The sequence below is a fragment of the Larimichthys crocea genome, chromosome XIV, assembly GCF_000972845.2.
Source record: "Larimichthys crocea isolate SSNF chromosome XIV, L_crocea_2.0, whole genome shotgun sequence".
NCBI classification, from domain to species: domain Eukaryota; kingdom Metazoa; phylum Chordata; class Actinopteri; family Sciaenidae; genus Larimichthys; species Larimichthys crocea.
Window position 1 is genome coordinate 4,524,928 of NC_040024.1, and position 24,103 is coordinate 4,549,030.

Below are 24,103 nucleotides of genomic sequence, written 5' to 3' on the forward strand. Positions count from 1 at the left end.
GAACAGAAATAGACAAAAAGGTAGGAGAGGATGAAAAACTAAAGATTAGAAGAAAAGTAAAAAGTATAAAACTACAACAATTAAACAAATAAGAAAAAATCAAAGCAGAATTTAAGAGCAGTTGCAGTAAAAGTAGTATATTATGAAGCAGAATTTAAGAGCAGTTGCAGTAAAAGTAGTATATTATGAAGTAAAACGAGTCAAATAAATAAAGAGGTTTAAGTACTTAAACACAACAAATAAAAATACATTTACAGTGTTTTGACCTCAGCGTGTGACTTTACATTGCATTTATACTTGAAGAGTAGATATCACAAACCTTGTTCAAACACATATCTTCAGGTGAATTTAAATTATATTTTAACCTGTTACACCATTTCCATTTTTATCTATTTATTTGGTTTCGTCTCGTCTGTCTATTTATGTATCTCAACCTGTATATCTATATATTTCTATTTTTAATTATGCTTTACTTTTATTTATTTTTTACAATTTATTTCATTATATTTGAAAGGTTTTAATTTTATATATTTTTTAATTTTATATTATTTCATTATTTCAGTTTATTTTACTATTTTATATTTTAATGTGTTTTATTAATTTTTTTAAATTTATTATTTTACTATGATACATTTTGATATATATATTTTTTTATATTATATTTTTTATTAACTTATTTTCAGTTTGTATTATACTTTTGTTTATAATGGGGTGGAGGGTTATTGTGTGAAGCACTTTGACATTTTATTTCTATGAAACGTGGTGTACAACTAAAGCCTAAGAGATGACGACGAATAAAGGTTATATGGGAATAAGGTTTCTAGATGAGCAGCACACCTTAAATGATTTCTAGTTATTTTATCGAATGTTTGGGGTCATAATTTACCCACATTAATATTTACAGTACACCATCAAGAGCCTATATGAAGCTTTATTATACCTGACTTCCTGTCTCGACCTGGCAACCCGTGTCTAGCTTGACTCGGCTTAACCTGACCTGCCTCTTCACAGTTACTTGGTTGATCATATGACTTGGATGCGATTAGAGTGGAGTCACCCCTGAACACTCTCAACAAAACTCTGCTCCACGTTATATAATCCAATGTAAGTTCTATATGCTTAGTATTGGGTGACACTGTGCAGAAGGCATGAAATGAATTTTTTACAGCACAGAGAGGAGACAGTTTTGTATAACCTGATAGACAAATGACTTCACATTGGACGACACACAAGTGAAAAACCGGTTTGAATGTTTACAGATGCACATGTGTTTATCGTTGGAGGGGTGAGAAATGGAAATCATATCCTGCATTACAAATGTATCTGTGGCTGCCACGTGAATATGTCACAAAGGCAGGTGTGGTTAAAGAGGACTGTAGGAGGGTAGATTTGTATTTAATATAAAATCAGCTTCATGTGGCTATGTGGGAGTATGAAGGTAGGTATGAAGATCTTCAGGCTTTTGGAAAAGTAAACACTGAGAATACAACTGAAGTTGTTTTTTTATGCGATGGCTGCGGTTGACAGGATGACGGCTAACATTTTGGCACCGGTACAAAACATGACAACAATGTGAGGCGTCTGATGCAGAATACAGCAGAGCCCTTCCAGACAGCTTCAAATATATGGCTAGTGTCACTGCATGAATGGTTTCCATCAGTTTCCACTCCACTGCGTCTTTGTTTTTTGTTTTTTTTGTGAAAGAACCAGAATCTAATTTTGAATTACCACAGATATAAATACATAAATATTTGGGAAATATGTGCATTTACTTCCTTGTGACATAAGGAGACATGAACATGACAGTTACAAGAAGCACATAACCAACACCTTGTACCTCCTGTAGCTTCATGTTTAATGCACATAAAGCACATAAAGCAAATAAGCAAAATTTTTCCCAACTATTCCTGAAGAATGACACTAGAGCCAGGAGATGGTTTGCTCAGCATCAAGACTGGAAACAGCCCATTGAAGTCACAGCAGCTGGTCCAAATACTTTAAGGTCCATTTAGTAGCTGTCATTCCACTTTTTTGAAGGACCTAAAGGAGGTTCTGGTCTATGTTGGCTTAACAGTTGAGGCTGAAAGTTCAGTCAGTAGAGAAGCTACTAAACTGATTTTGTGGTCAGACTAACTTTCTAAAAAAGGTTTACAGTCAACAAACTCAAAGATTATTCAGAGAATCCAGACAAAGGTTGACTTGTTGACCTCACCTAAGACTAAAACAACAAGAAATAATTTGAATCTTTATCGTGGGTGTGCTTGACCTCGGAGTTATGTTTGTCACCTTCTGTCATTTTAAAAGACTCTTCATACCAAAAAGCAACGATGCATTATGAAACACTGTTGAATACCCACATTGTCTGGCCTCAGCAGTGATGTGTCATTAAAATTGTTTCATTGTCTAAAATCAAAACAAAGAAAAGCACCTACCAACACCCTGGATTGAATTCATTGTTATTATTAATTTGAATATGGTTAATACTGTTTTAAACATTTTGTACAGGAGCTTTTTTAATTAGCAGTCTGTATCCCTCACCATGTTTAATTTCCTCCTCTGCCCTGTGCGTTCAGACGCACTGATCTCTTTAACCTATCGCTGCCAAACAGCTCTCCCATTTCCTACTGTTCACCTGAAATTAAAATAGAGCAGCGGACTGGGAGAAGGAAGCCTTCACATATCGGTGTCTCTTCCTCCCAGCATGATTCAGAGGAATTAGGTCAGGGCTCGTTGGTAGTTATCTTTCCAAACCGAGGTCTAACGTCGAGGCATCGGGGAAATGTAGGGAAAGAATACGAGATAAAAACCGGGATGAATCTTCGGCTGTTGTGTTCCTGTGATTAGATTTGTTACAACTCATCTCGCAGTGAAGTATAATGGCACATTTTGTCTTTGAGCGGCCTGAAATTGGAGCGATTTCCCTGAGCAAACATGTCATATTTGGCGAAAGGCTTTTGGTTAGTCAAACACAGGCTAATCAAACAAACCAGGCGGATTTCTGAGTTTTTTTTTTTTTGAGCTTATAGCGTGTACTTAAATTTCAGCTGCCAGTTAATATAAAGTGTTTAGTCGTGGCTGGTTTATCTGGCCTGCCAGAGAAGTAAAAGAAGAAGGAGGAAGAGAAATATGGCTGACTCATACAGTAGGCTTCCCCGCTGCTGAAAATACAGGTTAGTGTTGGAAAATAAACATACAAGGATGACAAAAGGAGGGCGCTGGCTTACAGAGCAAATGCCGCTGACAATGAAGAAGCTATTTTAGGGCTGCGTAAATAAGAGGCGATGTCATACTTTACCTACTGTAGGACACACACACACACACACACACACACACTCTGTGACCTGTGGAGACCTCCTGTTCAACAAACAAGTGGTGTAATTATATGCCTGTGTGGCGCTGCAGGTGGAATGTGCTAGCGATAGTCAAGCCCTTGTTGTCATAAGGACTGGAAGCAGCCCCAATAGCCAACAGACATGAGCTCACCATCATTACAATGAGAGGCGTGGCCAAGCCCGTCACCGCTGTGGGGCTGATGTTGCCGTGGAGACAGGACACACACACACATTCGTACACACAGATTGGCTTAGAGTGACACCACTGGGAAATTAAAATGGTAGCCCAAAGCAACAGGCTTTTATTGGCCAATCACAGCTTGATCCTGGATGTGTTTGCTTTGTGACTCGGTGTGTGTGTGTGTGTGTGTGTGTGTGTTTGGCACTGTACAGGTGCACTTGCACATGCATCGTCTAATTATAATGACAACGTCAGCCAGTGTTGGAGAAATATTCACCACACTTGTCTGGCATTCGGCGTCAAGCGAAGAAGAGCAATTACAGGCCTATCAAATCATTTTACAGTTTTCTGTGTGTGTGTGTGAGTGTGACTCTGGGAAACAAAAACCAAAAACCCCATGAATTACCTGTTTGACAAGGCACTCTGCAACTTCACTTACAGTTACAGGTATTTGCTAATTGTAGCGTATTAAAAGAGTGTTTTCACGTCAGTCATTGTCTGAGATCAAAGTAAATAGAAACTGTGGGTACGTGACCTCCTTGTGGTGGTAAAGTGGAGGAATCGCTGAGATAAATTAATTTAAAAACATGTAATACTATCAAAATACTACACTGGAATGCAATTTAAAAAAAAACAACAAACATGTTTTTACGGTAAAAAACTGTCAGCTGTGGTTGCCAGAATTTCTAATATTACGGGAATTACGGTAAAGGGATATATTAGTACTGTTGATTTCATGTTTTAAGGTTGCCGTTTTATTCTGTATTTCTGTGTGTCTGTAGATTTTACGATGAACAAACTGAAAGTAAAAGACCTTTAAAATATGCCGTTAAAGATTACGGTGTTTTACTGTATAATTAAGTCTCTAGTATAAAATACTTTATTCTGCTTAAATTTCCTTAAAATGGTGAATAAATAAAAGTTTTGAAATACAGAAAAACACTTCATGTCATTGTTTAAAATCCGCAAACCTTTCTGACAGAGTGGAATAAACCTGAACGCTCTGTAGCTGAACAGGGTCGACTGTATTTTAACGTCTGTCATGATGGTTGAATATTTTCTGAGGTGGTACACGTCGTAAAGAAATACGACAGTGAAAAGCCCGAGGCGGCACAGTGGAGGCAAAAAGTGAACCATTTTATTACATTAAAATGTTTCATACAAACAATGCATACACACTAGTTTCATATTGCTTCAGACATAAGTTTCTTTTCTGTTTGAATTCCAGTTAAACAACTCTGTAACAAAATGTAAGTACAACATTTATGAAAATATAAATCTCTAAACAGGTAAGTCAGTCCTGACAATACAAAGAATACCATAGAAACATTCATTAATACCAGTATGTCAACTATGAGTTGCAAACATGTAAGTTATTAAAAGTCATTCAAGTTACTTAACATACAATAATACCATGTACTGGCTTTCATATGGACACATTCAAATATACTCTTAAACTGGCATTCCAATATATTTTAGACTTTTTATTTTTTTTAAACGTTTTAGCAAAGATAGCACATTTTCTCTATCATAAACATAATCACTGTAGAACACTGAAACAATTTGGTAACAATATAATTACAGTACAAGCCTCAAAAAACAAATGAGACGGTCAACAAAATTAAACTATAATCGGGACTTTGGCAATTCCATAATATCTTCTTTTCTTTTTTTTTAAATTTAGAAACTTGTAGGTAAATATTTTAAAGCTTGATGCTGCTACCCAGTTTGAAATTATCCAAGGGCCATTATCTCAACAGTTTAATACTAGTAAACATATGATAAGGATGGAATAGCCCTTTAAAAAGTATACGTCAAAGTGTAAGTGTGTTGTTTTTGATCATGCCTGGGAGATGATTGGTCTCATCGGAGCTCAAAATTGGGTTATTACAGACATGCTTATAAAAAGCAATCATGGTACCTGCAAGGTACGACCTCATAAATATCTCTTTTAGATTGTCAGAGAACAAGATCTTAACAGCTTTAATATCAGCTTGTTTTGATGTTACCAGAGTCAGATATCTATGGGCTCACGCAAAGGTCAAAAAGATTCAGAGTCGGTGGAGTAACGTTAAGAAAGAACTTCAAAACCTGCGGTTGTATGTCACCTTTGTAAACCTGTGACAAAACGCTCTGTGTAAGAAGTGATTTGTATTCATAATTCCAGTGTCTGAATAAAATATGTGCAAATGTAATATCAACAGTGAGGCAAAACACAAAGAGAATGAATCAGAGAAAAAGAGCTGCAGATTTCTGCCACACAACGCAGCAGTTACCACGTTATAAAATGAAACATTTCACATTAAAATGTGATAATTTATACTGTTAAAAATGTGTAACATGGTGAAAGGTGTTCTGGGAGTGGATAAACTGAGGAGTATGGCTCATTTACATGTCTTTGTATTTCATGCTGGGGTTGAGACGTGGTGAGATTCTGTTGTTACTGAGCAGCGTGGCAGCAATATGCAAACAGAAACAGAAAGTACAACCTAATGTAAAGAAAAATGAATTCAAAGTGTAAATTTTATTCATGTTCTGGCTGTAGCAGGACTAAATTCATATGTGTAATTTAAATTTTTTTAGTGTCAGACTCACTTTGAAAGTCTCAAATTCTTTCTTTTCCCTACAAGTTTTAAAAAGCTGACATACAATGTAATTTCCACAATATTTCAAACATTATTTCACAAACTGAAAATCTCATTGACCCTTTTTTTTGATCCCATATATTTCTAAATGTCCCGTCTCTGTTGTTTTTTTTTTTGTATCATACCAGGCATAAATATGTATATAGAGAGACTGTAGCATTTCAAGTGAGCCGTGAACTGTGAGCTGTAGCCTGCAAGTACCCGGATGGCCTTGTGTATTTTTGTAGGCAAATCCAATACCAATATTTGTAAGACAACTCTAGATCACTTTAAACAATTTTATACAGTGTTTCATATGAATAAATCTAATAACGTCTCACTCATAAAGTGCTTCCACCTACTGTCTAAACCTCTAAGTATATTCACATGGCCGAGTTGTTTCAGTGAAACGTCGGGCTAATCTCTCCTGTCCTTTTTCTACATTTGAACATTTGAACAAACTCCACTAAACCTAAAGCAAGTACACTGGTTAAGGCGTGAATGTGTATGGTGCTATGCTACACTGTATGCTCAATAGTGGTGTTTCCCTTAACACAAACAGCACACGAACCGATGGAACTGCAGGTAAATTCAAATTTACGTAAACTGTTCCAAGAAATTTCTACAACTATCATTACAAAGAGCAATGCCGTCTACCACTCGTGTTGTTGACTGGATTTCAGTACACTGATTGTTTAGATTTAACATCAATGCAAGTATTATGTAACTGTGTGTATACTGTGTTTACAAATTCCCTGCATTTTCATAAATCTTGTAATCTGCACATAAAGAACATTTTAAATTCCAGGCACTCACTTTGATTGCATTAAGCACAACATAACATTTTTAAGGAGTTGCACAAATTGCAGCAGCCAAAAAGGGATATGTACATATGTTCATAGTTTTTGTACAGTACCGACTGATGTTGATACAAACATAAATACACTCTTTTTTTATTTTATTTCCTTTTTTTTAAAGAACAACATTATGGCTTAATGTGCACAATGTAAATAAAGATAGTGTACAATGAAAGTGGCTAAGATCACTGGAATGGCTTTGAAAATGTTTGACCAAGACATTTGAATAATAACTTTGTTCTTCAAATGCAAAAGGACACATAATGGCAAACTAATACCTCACAGATTTGACATGTTTCTTCTTTTCAAAAACATAGTATTTTTCTAACAGTCTTCGTGTGTAAAACAAAGAGAAACGGTATCATAAGTTGGAAGTAAGTAATACATAATTTGAGTGCAGCGTTAAAACGGTCGGCCCATTAACTACCCAGAGGGCTGACATCTGCAGCTGAAACACGTGGCTGTAAACAAGAATCAACTGCAACCCCAGAGATTCTAAACTTTGTCGCCTATCTCCACCCGCCTGTCCTAACCCTACCCGCTTCTCTGATCTCCACCTATCACTGCAGCAGTTCAGTCTTTTTTGTTGGCGTGGTCGACTCACCTTCACCAGAGTCCGACACATTGATAGGGCTGTCCCTGGAGAAGACCTCTGTCGACTCCCTCCAAGTGCAGTCGGCAACCGTCTTAAAGGAATGGTTGCCACATTTGGGACGCACCTTCTGCGAGGCATTGTTGACAATCTGTCGGCTGTTGGAGGTGGCTATCTTTATCTTGAGAGCAGCATCCACGCGATCAACTACTGTGTATGTGCCGATGCTGCCGTCCTCAAAGCCAATGATGATGTTTAGTGCTCGCTGCGACAGAGACAGGAAGGTGGGCGTCTTGTATAGGGAACATGTGCCGATGCTCTTACCATCAGCAAGGCGCATCACGATCAGATTGGAAACAACACCAGCATCGTCGTCTTCATCACAGTTCCGGAAACAGACATACACTAGATAACGTCCATCTCTTGATAATTTCTGACGCCAAATTATACCAGCAGCATGGACAAGCCTCAGCTTCCCGCTGTGGAGATCAAGGACGTTAATGTTCTCATCACCTTTGGAGATGATTCCTAGTTTCCCATTAGGTGAGATCTGGAAGTCCTCTAGATTTTTGAGGAAGTTGGTTGGCAGCTGGACTCTCCTGCAGACTGACTCATCCGCAACACTCCAGATGAAGACGGTCTCTGTGGACGTGATGAACACCACGCAGTCAGGGCAGTCAGGAATGAGCTTGAAGTTTACAATGGTAATGCCATCATCACAGACAAACTTCTTGGACACGCTGCCTGACCACAGGCTGACAGCGAGGAGCTTGTTTTTGGAGGTTCCCACAAGGAAAGTGTTTGCTGTGGTGATCAGTGCATTCTGGAGGGTGACTAAAATGTTGCACACTTTGTGCCCGGTTGCGAGCCTCCAGACTCTGGAGGCATTCTGCTCACAGAGGGACACCACAAACTGGTCGTTGTGGGTGATTAGCAGCTGTGATATTCTCTGTCCATTGATGCGGAAGATGTTTTCTCCAGTGTTGGTTTGCCAGATGTACTGACTGGACTTGTCATCTGAAGTCACCATGAGATCCCCTGAGGAGGTTAGGACACAGTTCTCCACTATGCCTTCGTGCTTAAAGACTGTCTCAATGAAGCCAGTGTTGAAGTTCCACTTGTGGACAGCTTCTGAACCGTCCATAGTAAACACATAATCCTCCCTGCCGGACAGCAGCAAGGTCTGGATCTTCTTGCCTGTTTTGTCAATATTGGACATAGCTGTGATGATATCAATGTCCCAAACAGACAGCACCCCACTGCTTGCAACAGAAAGGAGCAGGTTGTGGTGGACCGATTTAATGAGTTTGACGATAGCCCCTGAGATCTCAATCAGGCTAGCCATGCACTGTCCACTGTCTCTCCTCCAGACAAAGATGGAGGAGGTGTTCTCCATGGAGGCCACAATGCTTTGTCCATTCTTGGAGAGAACAGCAGCCACAAAGCGTTCGGTACGTTTGGCTTTGAACTTCTCTACCATCTTCCATACTTTTGTGTCCAGAACCTCAATACTTCTGGCCTTGCAAATGAGAATGGAGCGTTGGTCTTCTGATAACTCTATGCCCACCACTTCACTATCATCCCCTCTGCAATCATAATCCTCCATCAGCCGTGGGTTGGTGATTTCTTTGGTGTTCCAAACTGACAAACTGCCTTCATTGTCAATCATCACCATTTGGTTAAGGGTGTCCAGAACTAGAATGGACTTTACGAATCCCCCGGAAAACTCAGAGGTAACAGTGGCCAGCTTATCCCCATTTCCCAAATGAAAGATGGATGCAGTGTTGAGGTACTGGCCACAGAAGGCATACATTCCATCTGGAGAGCACTGGACACAAGTCACCTCATACCAGCAATGGAACTGGTAGAGAGGCCAACCGTAGAGTAGGTCAATAACATTGACGTCTTTACTGGCCTCAAGCCAAGCCAAAGCATGATGGGTGGACAAAGTAAAACCATTGATGAAAGCCACTCCACCAGTGACACCACCATGTTTGGACCCCTTGATTTCAACCTCCGATAAAAGGCAGGACTTGTGATTATCATAGATGAGCAGCGTGTTTTTGGTTGTGGCCACAACTAGATACTTTTCATCAGTGGTTAGCCTGATACCCAACACAACAGATCTGGCTGTGTCGATCTGTCTTAGAAGTTGTCTGCTCTCTACATCCCAGGTGCTGACAGACCCATCTTCCAGGGCTACAAGGACTATGTTTGGGGCTAGAGTGGGCAATATTTCCACAATCTGCATGTAGCTAGAGCAGAGTGGAAGCCTCTCTGGACTATAGGTGACGTCCATAGAGGAGTGGAGAGGCACAATGGAGCAGTACTTCGGGCCATCTTTGTCACATTCCAGGAGGAGGTGTCTGAGCTTGGGGAGGGAGGTGACAACTGGCAGGAGCCTTTGCTGCAGTTCTGCAGACAGCGATGCAGGGTTCTTCAGCACTTTTACCTTGACGCTACGGAGAGTGGTTGCCAGGAACTTCAGTTCTTTTTCTTGGGTGTAGCTGTAAGCTAGGTCAATGTCTGTTAGAGCCTTTTCAAACTGGCCAATCTTGATCATTGTGTACAGCCAGCTGAAGTTCATGATGACACCGAACATGAGGTCATCGGTGCGTCCACTCCTGGTAAGGTGGTACACCAGCTCTGTCATCTTCCTGTGGTTGACAAAGAAAATGTCAGGCTCCAAAAGGTTGCACTGGAACACCCAAGGCTGCTCGGGAGTCTGTCTGTCATACGAGTACTTGTCAGAGGACGTTTTTTCATGCTGCTGATGATGGGGGTTTTTGTGATGAGATATATTCAGGGAAGTGAAATGGTTGTTGTCATAAGTGAAGATCTTCTTCCTGCCTCCTGACCATGCCCCCAGGAAGTACTCAGCTAGGAGGCTGTGCATTTGATGGACGTCCTCCTCATTGCTAAGATACAGCTTCTGGGCGATCAGGTGCAGGTGTCGGTTGGCCCAAACCATCAAGGTGACGTTACGTACCTGACGTTCTACCAGATAACCATCCAGTTCCTCTTTGAGCCTTGCAACCAAATCATAAGAGATCCTCAAGGGGTTTTTGAGGTAAGTTGCCACAATTACATCACCAAGAACTATATTATCGAGGGACAGTATATCTTCCAGCTCAACCTCAGTTAGCCCAGCCTTGGCCATGGTGATGTATCCTAATGCTCTGAAGACAAATCGTTGGCCCAACTTGTTTTCCACGGAGTAGAAAAGCTGTTCTATGCTTTCATGCACTGTGGAGCAAAGGGACCTGTCATCCACATCTTTATGGGACCTCCAATGAACTACTTCTCTGTAGATGAGATTGACAAACATCGGCAATGTACACTTGGCAAGCGCCTCGTTGACATAGATCTGTTGGCCTGAGGTGACCTTTCTCTTCACCCCCAGTAACTGCTGCTTTAATGTTTGGCTGCAGACCTTGCGGTCCCTCTGGATTAATTCCACATAATACCCCTCATCGTGAATGAGGTGTCTAAGCTTCTGCAGGATGCCATGTTTATTGGGCAATGTTGAGACTACAATACGGACTGTTCGAGGAAGGTGTATAGGGAGCCACCACAGCTTGCGAACTTCATCAGCATCTGAGAGCTGCTCCAGGGCATCCAGGACAATCACCAAGGGCCTGTGGAATGAAGATTCCCCTAGAAGGTTGATCAGCAGCTCCCTCATCTCCTGGATCTTGTTAGGCAAAAAGTGAATCAGGCAGCGGTAGTTTAGTGCAATCTGTTCACAAATGCTCTGGAGGAGGGTGCGTAGGTCTGTGGAGAGCTGGCTGGAGCCAATAAATCGCACTATGACCACTGGGTCGGTTTCAGGGCCCATCTCTTTCTGCAGCCAAGTGTAGGCCTGAAAAACAGCATTGAGAAATGATCGTAAGAATACAGAGTATATCTCATAGGGTGGAGTAGTTCTTCAGACATTTGTTTTTATTTACTGCGAGCAAAATTCACTTATATTCTGCTCGGCATACTCAGAGAAACACGGTCAAACAACTAGAATAATCAAAGCTCTGGAGTCAGGGCAGAGGGATCTAATTAATTGTTATTCTAACAGTAAGTGGCAGGCCTCATTAGCACAGCAAGAAGGAGAGGTTTAATACATTTTTACCTCATGGCAGTTTATCTGTGCTACACCAAATTCACATTTATAAGACATAGAAAAATGTCTGAAACCCTGTAATGTTCATTTTGTATGTCTTCAACCATTAATACGTATATTTAATCCATATATGAATAATCTCTGTCATCATCAGAAGCATTCTATGAATGAGCACTACTACAATTTTATGCCCTTGTTGTTATAATAATTTCATTCATGAATTCATGAAATGTCCCAGTTGAGATTTGGGGAAGACATTAAGATGTTACTTGACACTTTCAGGGCAACAGGGATGAACGCCTACTCCACATTTAGCTGTGTTTATGTGTGAGAGAGCGTCAGTAGAGTATTATTTCAAATGTTTCACATATACATATATATATTGACCCTGTGAATATCACAGTATAAATTTGTCATTTTGTCAGCCTGCTACATTTTCAGAGATTGTGGCATTTAAAAAATAATTACTATTACAATCAGCCATAAACGAAAGCCATAACTTTAATTAACCTGATTTTTGTGAACAGTAAATGTTAGCTATTATCATGGGCCTGAAACACAGCAGAGTCTCTGAAGACTCATTTCTGCATTGGCAATATTCTCTAAGTGTGTGCTAACAGCACTGTGAGGAGCCCATTACACACTGCTGTATTTTATGCTGTGAAACTCTATTTAACAACCAGTGAAAACTGTAATAATCTCTGATATATTATTATGTAACTGTACAATTTGGCTGATGGTGGGGAAAACCTGCGTTTACAAATGTTTTCATCACAAAAATCCATTGCAGCAGTTAACATGATGAACTGAGAAGCTTCAAACAAATCATCTCTCTAATTGTCTCTGACATGATCCTCCTCTTTGCTACATTTCAGCTAACCCTTTTAAAGTGTGTGTACGCACCAGATCACTGTGCAACAAGAAGCTCTGCCCAGAGTCACACAAATGTAAGACATTTTGACCTGGTTTCTTCTCGTCTTGGTGGACTGGCTGGAAATATATATCAAACACAAGATCTAAATTGAGTGTGATGAATTTTCAAACCATGTTCTGACTTTTATCTACGTGTCTGTGAGGAGTTTCAGTTTGTGCACATACTCCAATGTTGATAATTTTCCAAGCTAGACCCACAGGCCATTTCTGTGTGCATAAATTATTATAATCTATATTTTCAGGCTGTTTTTCTGCTGTCATACAAACTAGAAACAAAGGACGAAATGTATCCTGTGCTATTGGACTGCCATGATCAAATTCAGATCTTTTGAATTCACACATATCTGCATCACATAAGCTGTGTGTGCTAACAACCCTCACTGCTGTCCACTTAGACGACAACAGGATCTCTCTTTTATAGAAGATCTGGTGGTCTGAGCTCAAACATAAAGACTTAAGTGCTCCAGGGTTCAGATGAATCAAACCGAACAGGTTGGGTGTGAATCACACCCTGTAGACTTGAGCAGAGTAGCAGCACAGCAGCAAACGCTTCTTCTTTTAGTCCGAGTTAAATCTAATGACATTCCTCTCCCCTTAAAAGACCACACAGGATTTCAAACTATTATTTTTTTTGTTTGTTTTTAACTTGCTGTAAGTGATAAATGGTTGGAGATTATATGCTGGTGATGCAGAAAACTACATCTATCTGGCTCTGGAGGCACTTTATTTTATGACTCTGTCCTCGTTTAGCCTTTAAACAATGTGGTGTTCAACACAGCTAAAACTCACACTGTGTGTATTAGTGCAGCGGTATTTCATAAATAATACATAATTTGATTCATATAAATGAATCCATTTCAAAACTGATATCCTAAAACCTTTTTCTGTTTTCTGTTTCCGAACTTGTTATTACTTGAGGACACACTTGTTGGCTGTCAACTTTTGAAAAAAAATCCATCTGGCATTGAACAAAAATGAAAGAACAAAGATGTTTGACAATGTTATGGCGTAGAAATCAGGACAGACTCGAAGAAAAGAGGTAAAGTCCCCTGATGGAAAACTAAACACATGCTCATGATTCATTTGTAGCAGAACTTCAGTATGAAATATAATTTATTCTTCTCTTTTTCCTCCTTAATGTTGTCTTCTATCAGTTTAATATAGGGTTAGGGTTAGGGTTTAATCCTTCTTTTGTAGTTTGGGCTTTAATCATTGTTTTCTTGCTGTTTTTTGAGGCTTTCGTACCTCGTAACAATCTCTACAACTATACAACGGACTTCGATGTCATGATATGAATGGCGTTCACAATAAATGAGTGTATCAACGTGACAGTTATTACAAAGGTTGGACAGGAGGGGTAGATCTGTGGGTGTGTGCTGTGCGATCTTGGCGATGGTGTGATCCTAATGTAGCCGGGCAGCCAGATGGCACGCACAAAGCCAAAGAGAGTGAACACAGAACACGGCGAGCAGTGCAGACGTTCACGTTTAAGAAACAAATGCACACAGACTTTTTGGAAACCTCTACAGATGTTCACACGCCCAAAAAAAGGTCCAATACAGATGTGCACACCTGCAAGACTTCACAGGAAATTAGAGACGTGTGCATGGCAATGTCTGTGACAGACACACAGATGGTCAAGCGAGCGTTTGATGGGGAGAGATGAACAGTTGCACGCCCCCTCATACGCTGTTGTACAAAGAAGGACACATGCTCGGATCAGACAGACAGACGCACAGCGAGGGCCGGCCAAAGTGTGGACGGGGATCACACAAAAGGAGAAAGATAACGTCATTTAAAAAAAAAAAGATTCACTCATATCTCACCTGTTTGGCCACCTCAGATAGCAGCAGTGTCTTCCCAGTGCAAGGTCCACCGTACACCACCATCGGGCTCATCCTGCTCCCCTTGGACGGCATGAGATACTCTTGAATGTAATCCAAGGATTCGGTCTTGAACTCGTAGAGCGCTGCGTAGGTTTGACAGAGGGACAGGTGCTGCAGGATCTCATCGTAGAGCGGGTCGGACTCCGTGTCAAAGTTCTGCTGGACCGTGGCTTGGATGATGTCCACCATGTCCTCGTAGAACTGTTTACACAGACCCTCAACGTAGTTGCTCTCCACTTCTTGCGAGTAGCCTAACTTCATGTCGCAGTGAGTGATCGAAGAATAGACGCGGAGGTTGGAGGCGGCGACGACCGTGGGGATGAATTCGTCCCGCACCTTCAGGAGGCGTTCGTAGGCTTCCTGGTTGCGCATGACCCGGTCGCCGCTGACCACGATGTCCATGTATCGGCTCATCTCGGGGAGTTTGGCGAAGCGGTCGAAGTTGGAGATCTTGCGAATGTAGCAGACACATTTCCTGAGAAAGGCAGGAGTTTGTTTCCCAAGGGCAAAGTCTAATTCATCTTCTAAGGCTGAAATAAGAGCAAAACACAGCTGATGAGTACAAACGCTTCAGCAACTTCTTTATATGTCATAACTTCGGTGCGTTCTCTTGCTGATAAGGACCACTGCTAGATAGAAAGATATAATGGGCAACTTGGAAAGATAAACGTCTGACAGATGTAGGATTTAGATGTCTTTCACGAGTAAAGCTGAATAGACTTTAGAAGCCTTTAGCCTCTGATTACATAGATTTCTCTCAAGCCTTATTTAAGAAGAAACAAAGCTGATAAAATCACATAAGCCAGCACCACTGAACTGTATCAGGCTCCCCCACAAAGAGCCGGCTGACTGAAATTCTGCCAGCATATCCTGGGTAGTTTTGCTCGCATGGTAGCCTACTAATTAGGTGGAAGAGAGGAAAGTGTGAAAGGAAAGTTGGGCGTTCCAGGAGATGACACAACTTCCTCCATACAGCAAAACCAAGCACCGTTTAAAGCCCAGTGCGCTCAATTAAAGTGCACAAAATCTGCAGATTCCAGACACGAAAGAGGTGCTTCCTCTTCATATGAACTTACAAAACTTGAACGGCAATTACTTAATTAGCTTATTCCTCACTCCCACGAAAAAAAGACTGTGCTGCGTCTGCTCTATAAGAAACAAGGCCAAGACTATAAAACAAGAAGTTGTCATCAGATCCTGATAGCCTGATAGCATTATTGCTTAGATCATCTCCCACAATGACGGTCTGAGAAAAGAAAAAAAGGATGTCTTGGAAGATTAGCTCAGTGCTGTCCAAACAATTCAATAATAACTGGGCGATTCCCGAACGGAGTCTTTTACAGACAAGAACCGATATGAGACCAATCTTACAGCGTGAAACGATACCGTGTGAGGAATTTAAAAATGTCAGGGTCGCAGCTTTAGTGTGGAGAATAAGTGTTTTGATGTTTAATCCTAATGGGGGAGCTCAGATTTCAGAATAATTATTCACAAAAGACACAATCCATAAACACAAAACTCAAGAATTTGCATGAAAGTGGCTGAAAACATAAAAGGAGGAAAGTGGCCTTTCATAGTCACTTAGCAAATCTCATCAAAAAAAATGTTTTCTGTTTTTATTTGACACTGCGACACACTGTTGGGATTAATTACACTGATGTGATCGATCAATCACTGTCATCATCCGACTGAGTCTGACGGATCCTGATTGTATCTCATCTCTTGACGGTCTAAACAACAGCCTCACTCATTAAATATATGGCCTTTACCTTGTGCATGCTATATTTTTCTCATTCATCATGTCAGCAGAGGCTTTGTTTAATTCAAGTTAGATGACTTGTCTCTCCTATAAAAGCCTGTAGGACATGAATATATTGTTTCAATAAGATATAATATATAATATTAGTTTCACAATATTACAACTATCAGACATTCCGGTGTGAAAAAAAAACAATCATTTGTTTCATTTTCTAGAAGAGAAATCATTAATTTTAGTGACTGTAATGTCACGCACAGGTTTCTGAAGAGCCGTTTTGAAGCTCAAAATCTGACACTCTGGTTGCCACCATGTTCGTAGCACCTGAGGTGGGCTGAACGACGCCTGGGTGCTCAAACAAGCCATCTGTAACAACACCTACCTGTCAATCAAAGCGGCCTCACTGTTAATTATGCATAACTTTAAGCCTTAATATAAGGTTGTATAAAGATTCACCCTCAGTACAGTTCTCATGAACGGGGAAATTACCTATAGAGACCAAAACAGTTTTTTGTACCAGGCTGTAAACATGTTTATTTCTGCTGTGAAGTTGGACATTTTAACATGGAGATTGACTCGTTCTGTAGCCAGCCTCTAGTGGACGTTTGAGGAACTGCAGTTTTCGGCACTTCACTTCACAGCCATGGTTGCTGCTTAGCTTGGCTATTATATTCTAATTTTCTATTTTAATTTGCTTGTTTTGCCTGTTCATAACTCAAAGATATTCAGTTTACTGTCATAGAAGTACCAAAGAACTATCAAAATATCTATTCAAACAGTCACATTTGAGACATTAAACCTGTGAATTTTTGGTAGTTCTGCCAAAGGAAACTGAAGACTGACAACAACAATTATTATTCTTTGACTATCCTAAGAAATAACAGATACAAAGCAGCAGAACAAAATGTAGATCGCAGAGGTTACCGTTTTTCATTGTATTATGTTAAAAACTAAAAACAGAAACCCAAAAAGAGGAAAAAAAGGTAAGACAGAAAGAGTTGTTCTAACTTGAAAAGAAGTTATCAAAAAAAATGAAAGAGAAAGAACAAGTCCACCTGAAACTAACCAGAGCAAAGGAATTTCTTGGCCTGAGCGCTCTTCATGGTCCCTTTCTCCTGAAGCTGCAGCACCGCTGTTCGGAAGATCCTCTTGATCTCCTCCGACACATTCCTCCAGGCCTTGTCATTCTTGGTCTTGGCCGCGCTGCTCGACTCCATCTAAGCCGGACGGAGGGGCAAAAGAGAGTTTAGATAAGTAGGAATGTGGTTATTCATGTCTGAAGTACTGCACAGACACTTACAGTAACAAAGGGAATACTGTTCTGTGTTTCATGAGGGAAACATTTGTTTTAAATGTTTTACGTGGGACGAACTGCTTGAGAAATGGGTTTTATTTCATCAACTTGTAAAATATGCATTTGTGTGATTGATTCTTGGGTGATTCTGCTATCTAGTGGAGAGTTTGAGAGACTCTCCAAGTCCTTCACATCTGATTTTAGTGTCCCTGTGTGTGTTAAATTGGCCAACAATGTGCATTTTTTATGATTTAAGTGGATTTTAGCAAAACTCAGCTCCATATTTTATTAGCTCGATGGACAAAATAAGGAGGAGGAACTCTTAAATGTGCTGAGAATTGCTGTTAAATGACTTTTACGAGGACTTTTTTTTTTTTTTTGGCAAACAGTAAAGGACTTCAAAAGAGCTCAAGAGTTGCCTGAGACTAAACAACTGAAAGCAAAGCTGTTTTTTCTCTTTTGTATGTGCATATAAAATATGTTCCTCAAGGAGAATTTAATATATATGAAGCACGGAGCTCAACGACAAGAATCCATTATCAGCATCTACATTATTTAAGGACCAATAACCACTGACTACTCCTTGTGTCGTGGTCACGTGTTAGCTGCACTCACCGAGTTCTGGTAGTTCTTAAGCATTTGGGCTTTGGGTTTGAGGTAGTATGCGGGTGGCACAGAGTTTTCATCCCTGCAGTACCACTCTTCCAAGATGTGTGTGTCCAGCCCCGCCTCCACAGCTGCATCCAAGATCATCTCGAACTCTGCGGATTCCACCTCCCCCGGCACTCGGATGCTGCCGTACTTTTCTCCCACCAGAGCCTGAAAAGAAAGGAAGGTAAAGGGGCAGGGAAGGTGTGGAGAAGAGAAAGGAAATGTGTGTCATCCTGATCCTTTTCGGGCTCTATTTTTTGGATCAGTGGCGCAGGGTGAATTGTGGAGTCAATGATGCCTACTGCGCGACTTATTCAAGGCAATTTCAGAGCCACTGTGGTGCAGTCGGAACATCCATGCCAATTTGTGACATCAGGGATGCCGCCACAATCCATGCTCTGTGTGCACTAACTCTGTGTTGGATGTCTCTCTACCACAGCTGCATATGTACAGTTTAAATAAGAAAATCTTGCACCCCTCTTCCCACGGAGACACATTCATATTTGCACGAACAAAACAATTGTTTGCAAGTGAGAGAAAAACCTGCAGTTGTGAAATAAAGCTGCCATCTGCCCTTTGTACGTCACACCCTATCATATAAATACCACAACATACAGATTCAAGCATCACTGCACGCTGTAAAACAACCGAGAAATAACTTTTTATTTTGCGGATTAATCAGCTTCTCTCACTCTCATTCACTGTCTACGTCTCTAGACCACTGCTCACTCTCTCTTTCTCAAACCATCGGAGACAAGCCACTTTATTTGTCACTATTTCACAGGATAAATTGCAGCCAGACTCAGATTTAGAAGCTGGTTACATGAAATAAACAAAGTATCAGAGTTTAGTCCATGAATCCACCTGGATAGTCTCAGTTTCAGAGACATTTCAAGTCTTCACAGCAACTCTGACTATTGTGGGACTCGGGGGATTTCACCAAAAGCGCCAAACTTCGTCATGGGCGATTTTCCAATCTCTGTGTTATAGACCTGCAAAGGAGATACCTTGAAACTTGACTGACTGGAGGGTTTGCCCTGTCTCAACATCTGATTGGCGACTGCAGCGTTCTTCCAAGAGTTGGATCCGGCTTAACTGCAGCCAAACACACTCCCCCCATTTAAATGAATGGAGACACATGCATTTTCATCACAGCACCAGATCCTGTCTGAATGCACCCTAATGGTCATCTCATTACACAGCTTTGACGAAGGATAACAGAAAATGCTGTGAAACAAAGAAGAAGGAACTATTTGCATGTACTGCTCGTGCCCGGGAAGCGTTGTTAACCCACGATGGTTGACCACCAACACCAGAATACTTGAGTTGGATGTTAACTATAAAGGTTAAAACAGAAGAGAAGAGAGTAGACCTCAGTTTGGGCCTTTTACTCCTTTTTGTGGAGACTGCCCAGAAGTACTGAGACAAGAATCGTATCATTTGTTTCAATACTAGTGTCGATTGTGTCCTGAGCTACAGCACTGGTGCCAAAAAGATGAAATCTGACCAAATATTCAATGCTATCTGGTTTCACAGAGACATACACACTCAGGTTACCTATTCATAATTCATTGTTTTCTGTCAGAGAAAGCAGATTTGTTCTGCTGCTGCACGGCAAACGTTTCGAATGATGCACTGTTATGTAAAAAACGCACAGCCTCTGCCAGATTTCCTGACGCTCAGTAATCAGCAGTATTAAGGAAATGAGCAGATTTGCTTTATATTTAGAACAGATGGGACGGTTTTAAGTGAAAGGAAATTAATGCATTAATTAAAGGCACCTATGTAGGATCGTGAGGATTTAAATTAAATGTGATTTTGTGCCTCTGTGCTTTGATTTAATGTTCTTATCATCATCATGTCTGATACACCAAAGCCAAACAATCGCTCTCCACAGTCTTTTTAGTCAGAACACTCAACCCAGTAGCGGCATAATGAGGCATCATCAAATTAAACAGTGGCCTTTTCATTGCACTATTATCTCCCACTCCATATGGTGTATCTACTGTAAGCTACAATGAGTCTCCACTCTTCCCCTCGGCATCTACACGCGCTTTTGAGTGGCAGCTGATTCAATACAATCGGAAATAATCAGGGCCATTTCCTCGCACGCTCCTGGATGCGCTCTATCAGTCAAATTCGAGGACAATGGCAGCTAAAAAATAATTTTAAAAAATCAGCGGAAACCCCTCAAACTCCATGACCAGCTGATCTTTACTCCATGCGTCGTAATTCACATGCGGCTAAAAAGCCTCCGAGGCGAAGACGCAGAGCGAGTTAGGGGACAAGCCAAATGACTGTGAGCTCCGATGAGCAGGAAAACTACGTTGGTGCGCTCACGGCAATGACGCTTCAAAGCCGTTCCATGTTGGACTCCTCGTTCCTTTGGCATTCTCAGTGGGAACAGATGCGAGAGAACAAGCCGAATCAGATGATGGCATGTGGCATGGTCCGTAGGATCGGCCTACTCTCAAAACCCACAAATGCCCGTGGTGGATTCATTTGCATTTGTGCACCAAGGGTTCATTTTGCAGCTTTTTTTTAAATTTTTGGATTTAGAAGATAGTTTCCATGTACGGCATCAGTTGTTTTGGAGGAGGAGGTGTCATTCTCAAGGTCGGGTGTTGCTTTTTGGAGCCAAACCTATCATTCGTTTTATATAAAAACTATTGTGACAGTGAAACAATGCACATTAAATGTATGTAGCCTCTACTCAAAGGTATAAAACAACATTATAAAAATATAAAATCCCCTGAGTATCAAAGCACTGGCACAAAAACAAGAAGGTTAAGCAGAAATAATAAGTAATGAATAAATGAACCCTCCTGTGACTGGCTTCAGCCTAATTAGAAAATAGTGCTAATTTAAGTGGAGAACATTAGTTAAGCATCTCTATAAGACTGAAAATACACAGGTACCACATAGAGGAAGGAAGCAAAGGGATTCCCTCTTGTGTGTAACTCTCTGTGCTCTCGTCCTGCAGAAATAAAGAGTTTAATAGAAACTAGGGCAGGCTGCTCGCTATCTTCAGTCGTGATTGACGGAAAGGTCATGAGCCGCATTCAAGCTGTGACAGGTGCACGTTTTAACTCAGGTTACTTTAAAGGACACGATTAACTGCGATTCTCAACACATCGACGTGAAACCAACGCACTGCCTCTTTTTTTTGTTCCATATGTGATAGTTTTATATTTTGAATTAAGCAGTGGATGTCTTCACGCGACACCTGTCATAGTAATTGTCGACACAGTGAGTCAAACATGTCAGACAAATGACAACTGTTGCTACCCGATTTCATCAACTGTAGCTAGCGAGCGTCCTAATTACGTTGGCTGGAAGTGTTGTCTTCAGCTAAATGTTAAGTTTTAAAAGAAAAACCCATGTTATGTTAAGTATGAAAAAGGGAAAAATGTGAGCTCAGGCGTTCTAACATACAGTACAGTAATCCTCTTTAGCTGCTTAGATTAAATACTCGGACAGAGGTCAAGTTCATGCTTTAGTGTTTGCATATGGAAACTATGTTTTCACTTTAAAGGTTCAGTGTATAACTTTTAAAGTGATCTGTTAGCAGAAATGTAATATAACATGCATAAATATGTTTTCAGTGATATACAATGAACTGTTATGTTTGTTTGAGTCTTTTATATCTATGGTCCTCCTACGTCGACTCCGCAATCTCGCACTGCCGTGTTTGTTACAGTAGCCCAGAGCAGTCAAAGGGTTTTACAGAGTGCGTAGCCGAAGAAACAGAAGACGTAAAAGAAGAAGCGTTTGCTAGTTGTGTGTTTAATCCGTGAAGTTTAAGGAAGTTAAATGGAGGATTGTACTTATTACTTAGCACATTAAAAAGCCAAGGAAGCAGCATCGAAGAAGCAAAAACATGAATAAGCCATAGACGGGGAGAGTTGGGAAAGGTTATGGTATCTACTGTAATATTAGCAGGTGTTACGTGAATATAAACTCCCCCAAATCAATGAGAGAGCATTTTTTAACGTTAGCCTACATGCTAACGGTAAAAATAGTAGCATTGAGGGCAGACTACACCTAACCCTACAAACTGATGCAGTGTGGAAAGGTGCTAACGTTACATGAGTCATCTAGCGGGTATTAAACGCTCATTTTAATCGACGTATTTTAGCTACAACAAAGACACGAGAGACGCCTTGGATCTTGCGAGACAGATTTGAACCGGGCAGCCCTGCAGGTCGCCTCATCTACCCTCTCTCGATGGCCCTCTATGACTCACGGTGCTGCAGTGATGTGTCAGTGCTGGATGGAGGCACTGGGCTGAACTACAGTAATGCGGAAAGAAAGAAAGAGATATAGTGTTTGTGAAGGAGAGAGAGGGGAGAGCAGTCACTCTCCAAGTTGCTGACAAAGTCTCTGTCTCGTAGTGATATAGCAGGATGAATGGAGCGGGCGACCGGCTGAGTGTGTGTGTGTGTGGAGATCCAGATAAAACGAGTGTTTCCTATCAAAATCAGGTGTGAAAAAAAACACACCGCTACACCCTTGTGTGTAATCTACCGTCACTTCTGTCACTGACTCAACTTACAGAAGCCAAACTGAGAAATGTCCAAATATTTGGTTTTAACATCCCCGTGTTTGCCAGAGAGCAGGCCTGGAATGAGGCCATCTGAAGTGGATTACAGCATGGCAGCTGACAAATGTGTGTGTACATGTACAGTATGTGTGTGTCTCTATTTTGAAAGCGTACAAAGGGGTTGTAGTAGTTCTTATTACACTTTAGCAGCCGCGGGTGCAAGAAACACAGGAGGCTAAAGTGACAATAGCGGAGCACATACGGGCCAAATGCACTTCCAGTTTTAGCCGCACTCCTCTGCCTCCCTCCCTCCTCTGGTCTTTCATCCTTGGAAGGGGTTTTATACTCCGGCTAAGTGCACTTTATCTGATGAGCCAGTTGGGAGTGGCGACTAAGATATTGTACGCGGCTACAGTATGAATCAACAAATCAATCACTCACGCGGTCGGTCAATCAATAAAACACACAGTCGACTGTTCTGATATTTGCTGCATAAGCTTTGGCACCGCGGAGAGGCTCTAAAAAGAAACAGATGATCTGATGAAAGAAATATTTAATTTTCCGTGACGTGCACTCGCTCACACGGAGCAGCAGCGTTTTTTAAACCGAGCGTACGTCATACCGTACCGATCGTGACGCTCGACTTGTGGCCGGAGCCGGCCTGCGATGGAGCGCTGAGTCATTTTGTAATTCGATGGGAATCGTTCAGACGACTTCTTGACGATTGAAAAACAAAACGTACAGTGGGTTACAAGCATCACGGTGACGTAACAGGCACGCAGACAGCGGTGACGCCTGATTTATGAACGCCTGCAAATGTGCAAAGGTGATGAAAACAGGCATTTCAGTCCTAAACCAAGAGTTTCATTGACTCGCCGTGACTAAAAACGCATGTACATCTATGTCTGTAAACTTGAGAGTGGCAGACTGGAGTGGAAACTTTGCAGACACTCCTGTGCACTCTGCTCGGAAAGTCAAAGCTGTGCAGAGGGACGGATACGACACTTTTGTTTGATGGCATAAAAATGATTTATCTGACTAACTTAACAAGTCAGCTAATTTGAAAATAAAGACAGATGAGTTATGGGGAGTACTCCCTCCCCTTCATACTCTCCGTAGGGTTTTTAGGGTCCTCCATCATGCCCGGGTGTTTCGGCGTACTTCCAGTGCCACACTGCACTGTAGTTTATTCTGAGTCATCTTGTTGTGAGTCACTAAAAGTCAACCTTACTTACATGTTTGAGTAATGACTGCTATCTTAGGAAATCGATTACCCTGAAGGGAAGTTAGTTAAAAGCATTAAAGGATCAGTGCGGACAATGTAGTGGCCTCTAGTGGTG

General features: G+C 41.0%; 1 protein-coding gene across 6 annotated transcripts in view; it reads right to left on the reverse strand.

Moving 5' to 3' along the window:
* Positions 1-5,899: 5,899 nt before the first annotated feature.
* Positions 5,900-24,103, reverse strand: part of nwd2 (NACHT and WD repeat domain containing 2) — a 51,662-nt gene continuing 33,458 nt past the window's right edge. For all 6 annotated transcript variants that reach the window (XM_019265062.2, XM_010752742.3, XM_019265064.2 and 3 more), the window contains 4 exons: positions 18,185-18,388; positions 17,342-17,492; positions 14,460-15,049; positions 5,900-11,448 (listed from right to left, as the gene is read on the reverse strand). In XM_019265062.2, coding sequence (XP_019120607.1) covers positions 7,555-11,448; positions 14,460-15,049; positions 17,342-17,492; positions 18,185-18,388 — 4,839 coding nt within the window. In that variant the 3' untranslated portion in view covers positions 5,900-7,554. The remainder of the gene's footprint in view (positions 11,449-14,459; positions 15,050-17,341; positions 17,493-18,184; positions 18,389-24,103) is intronic.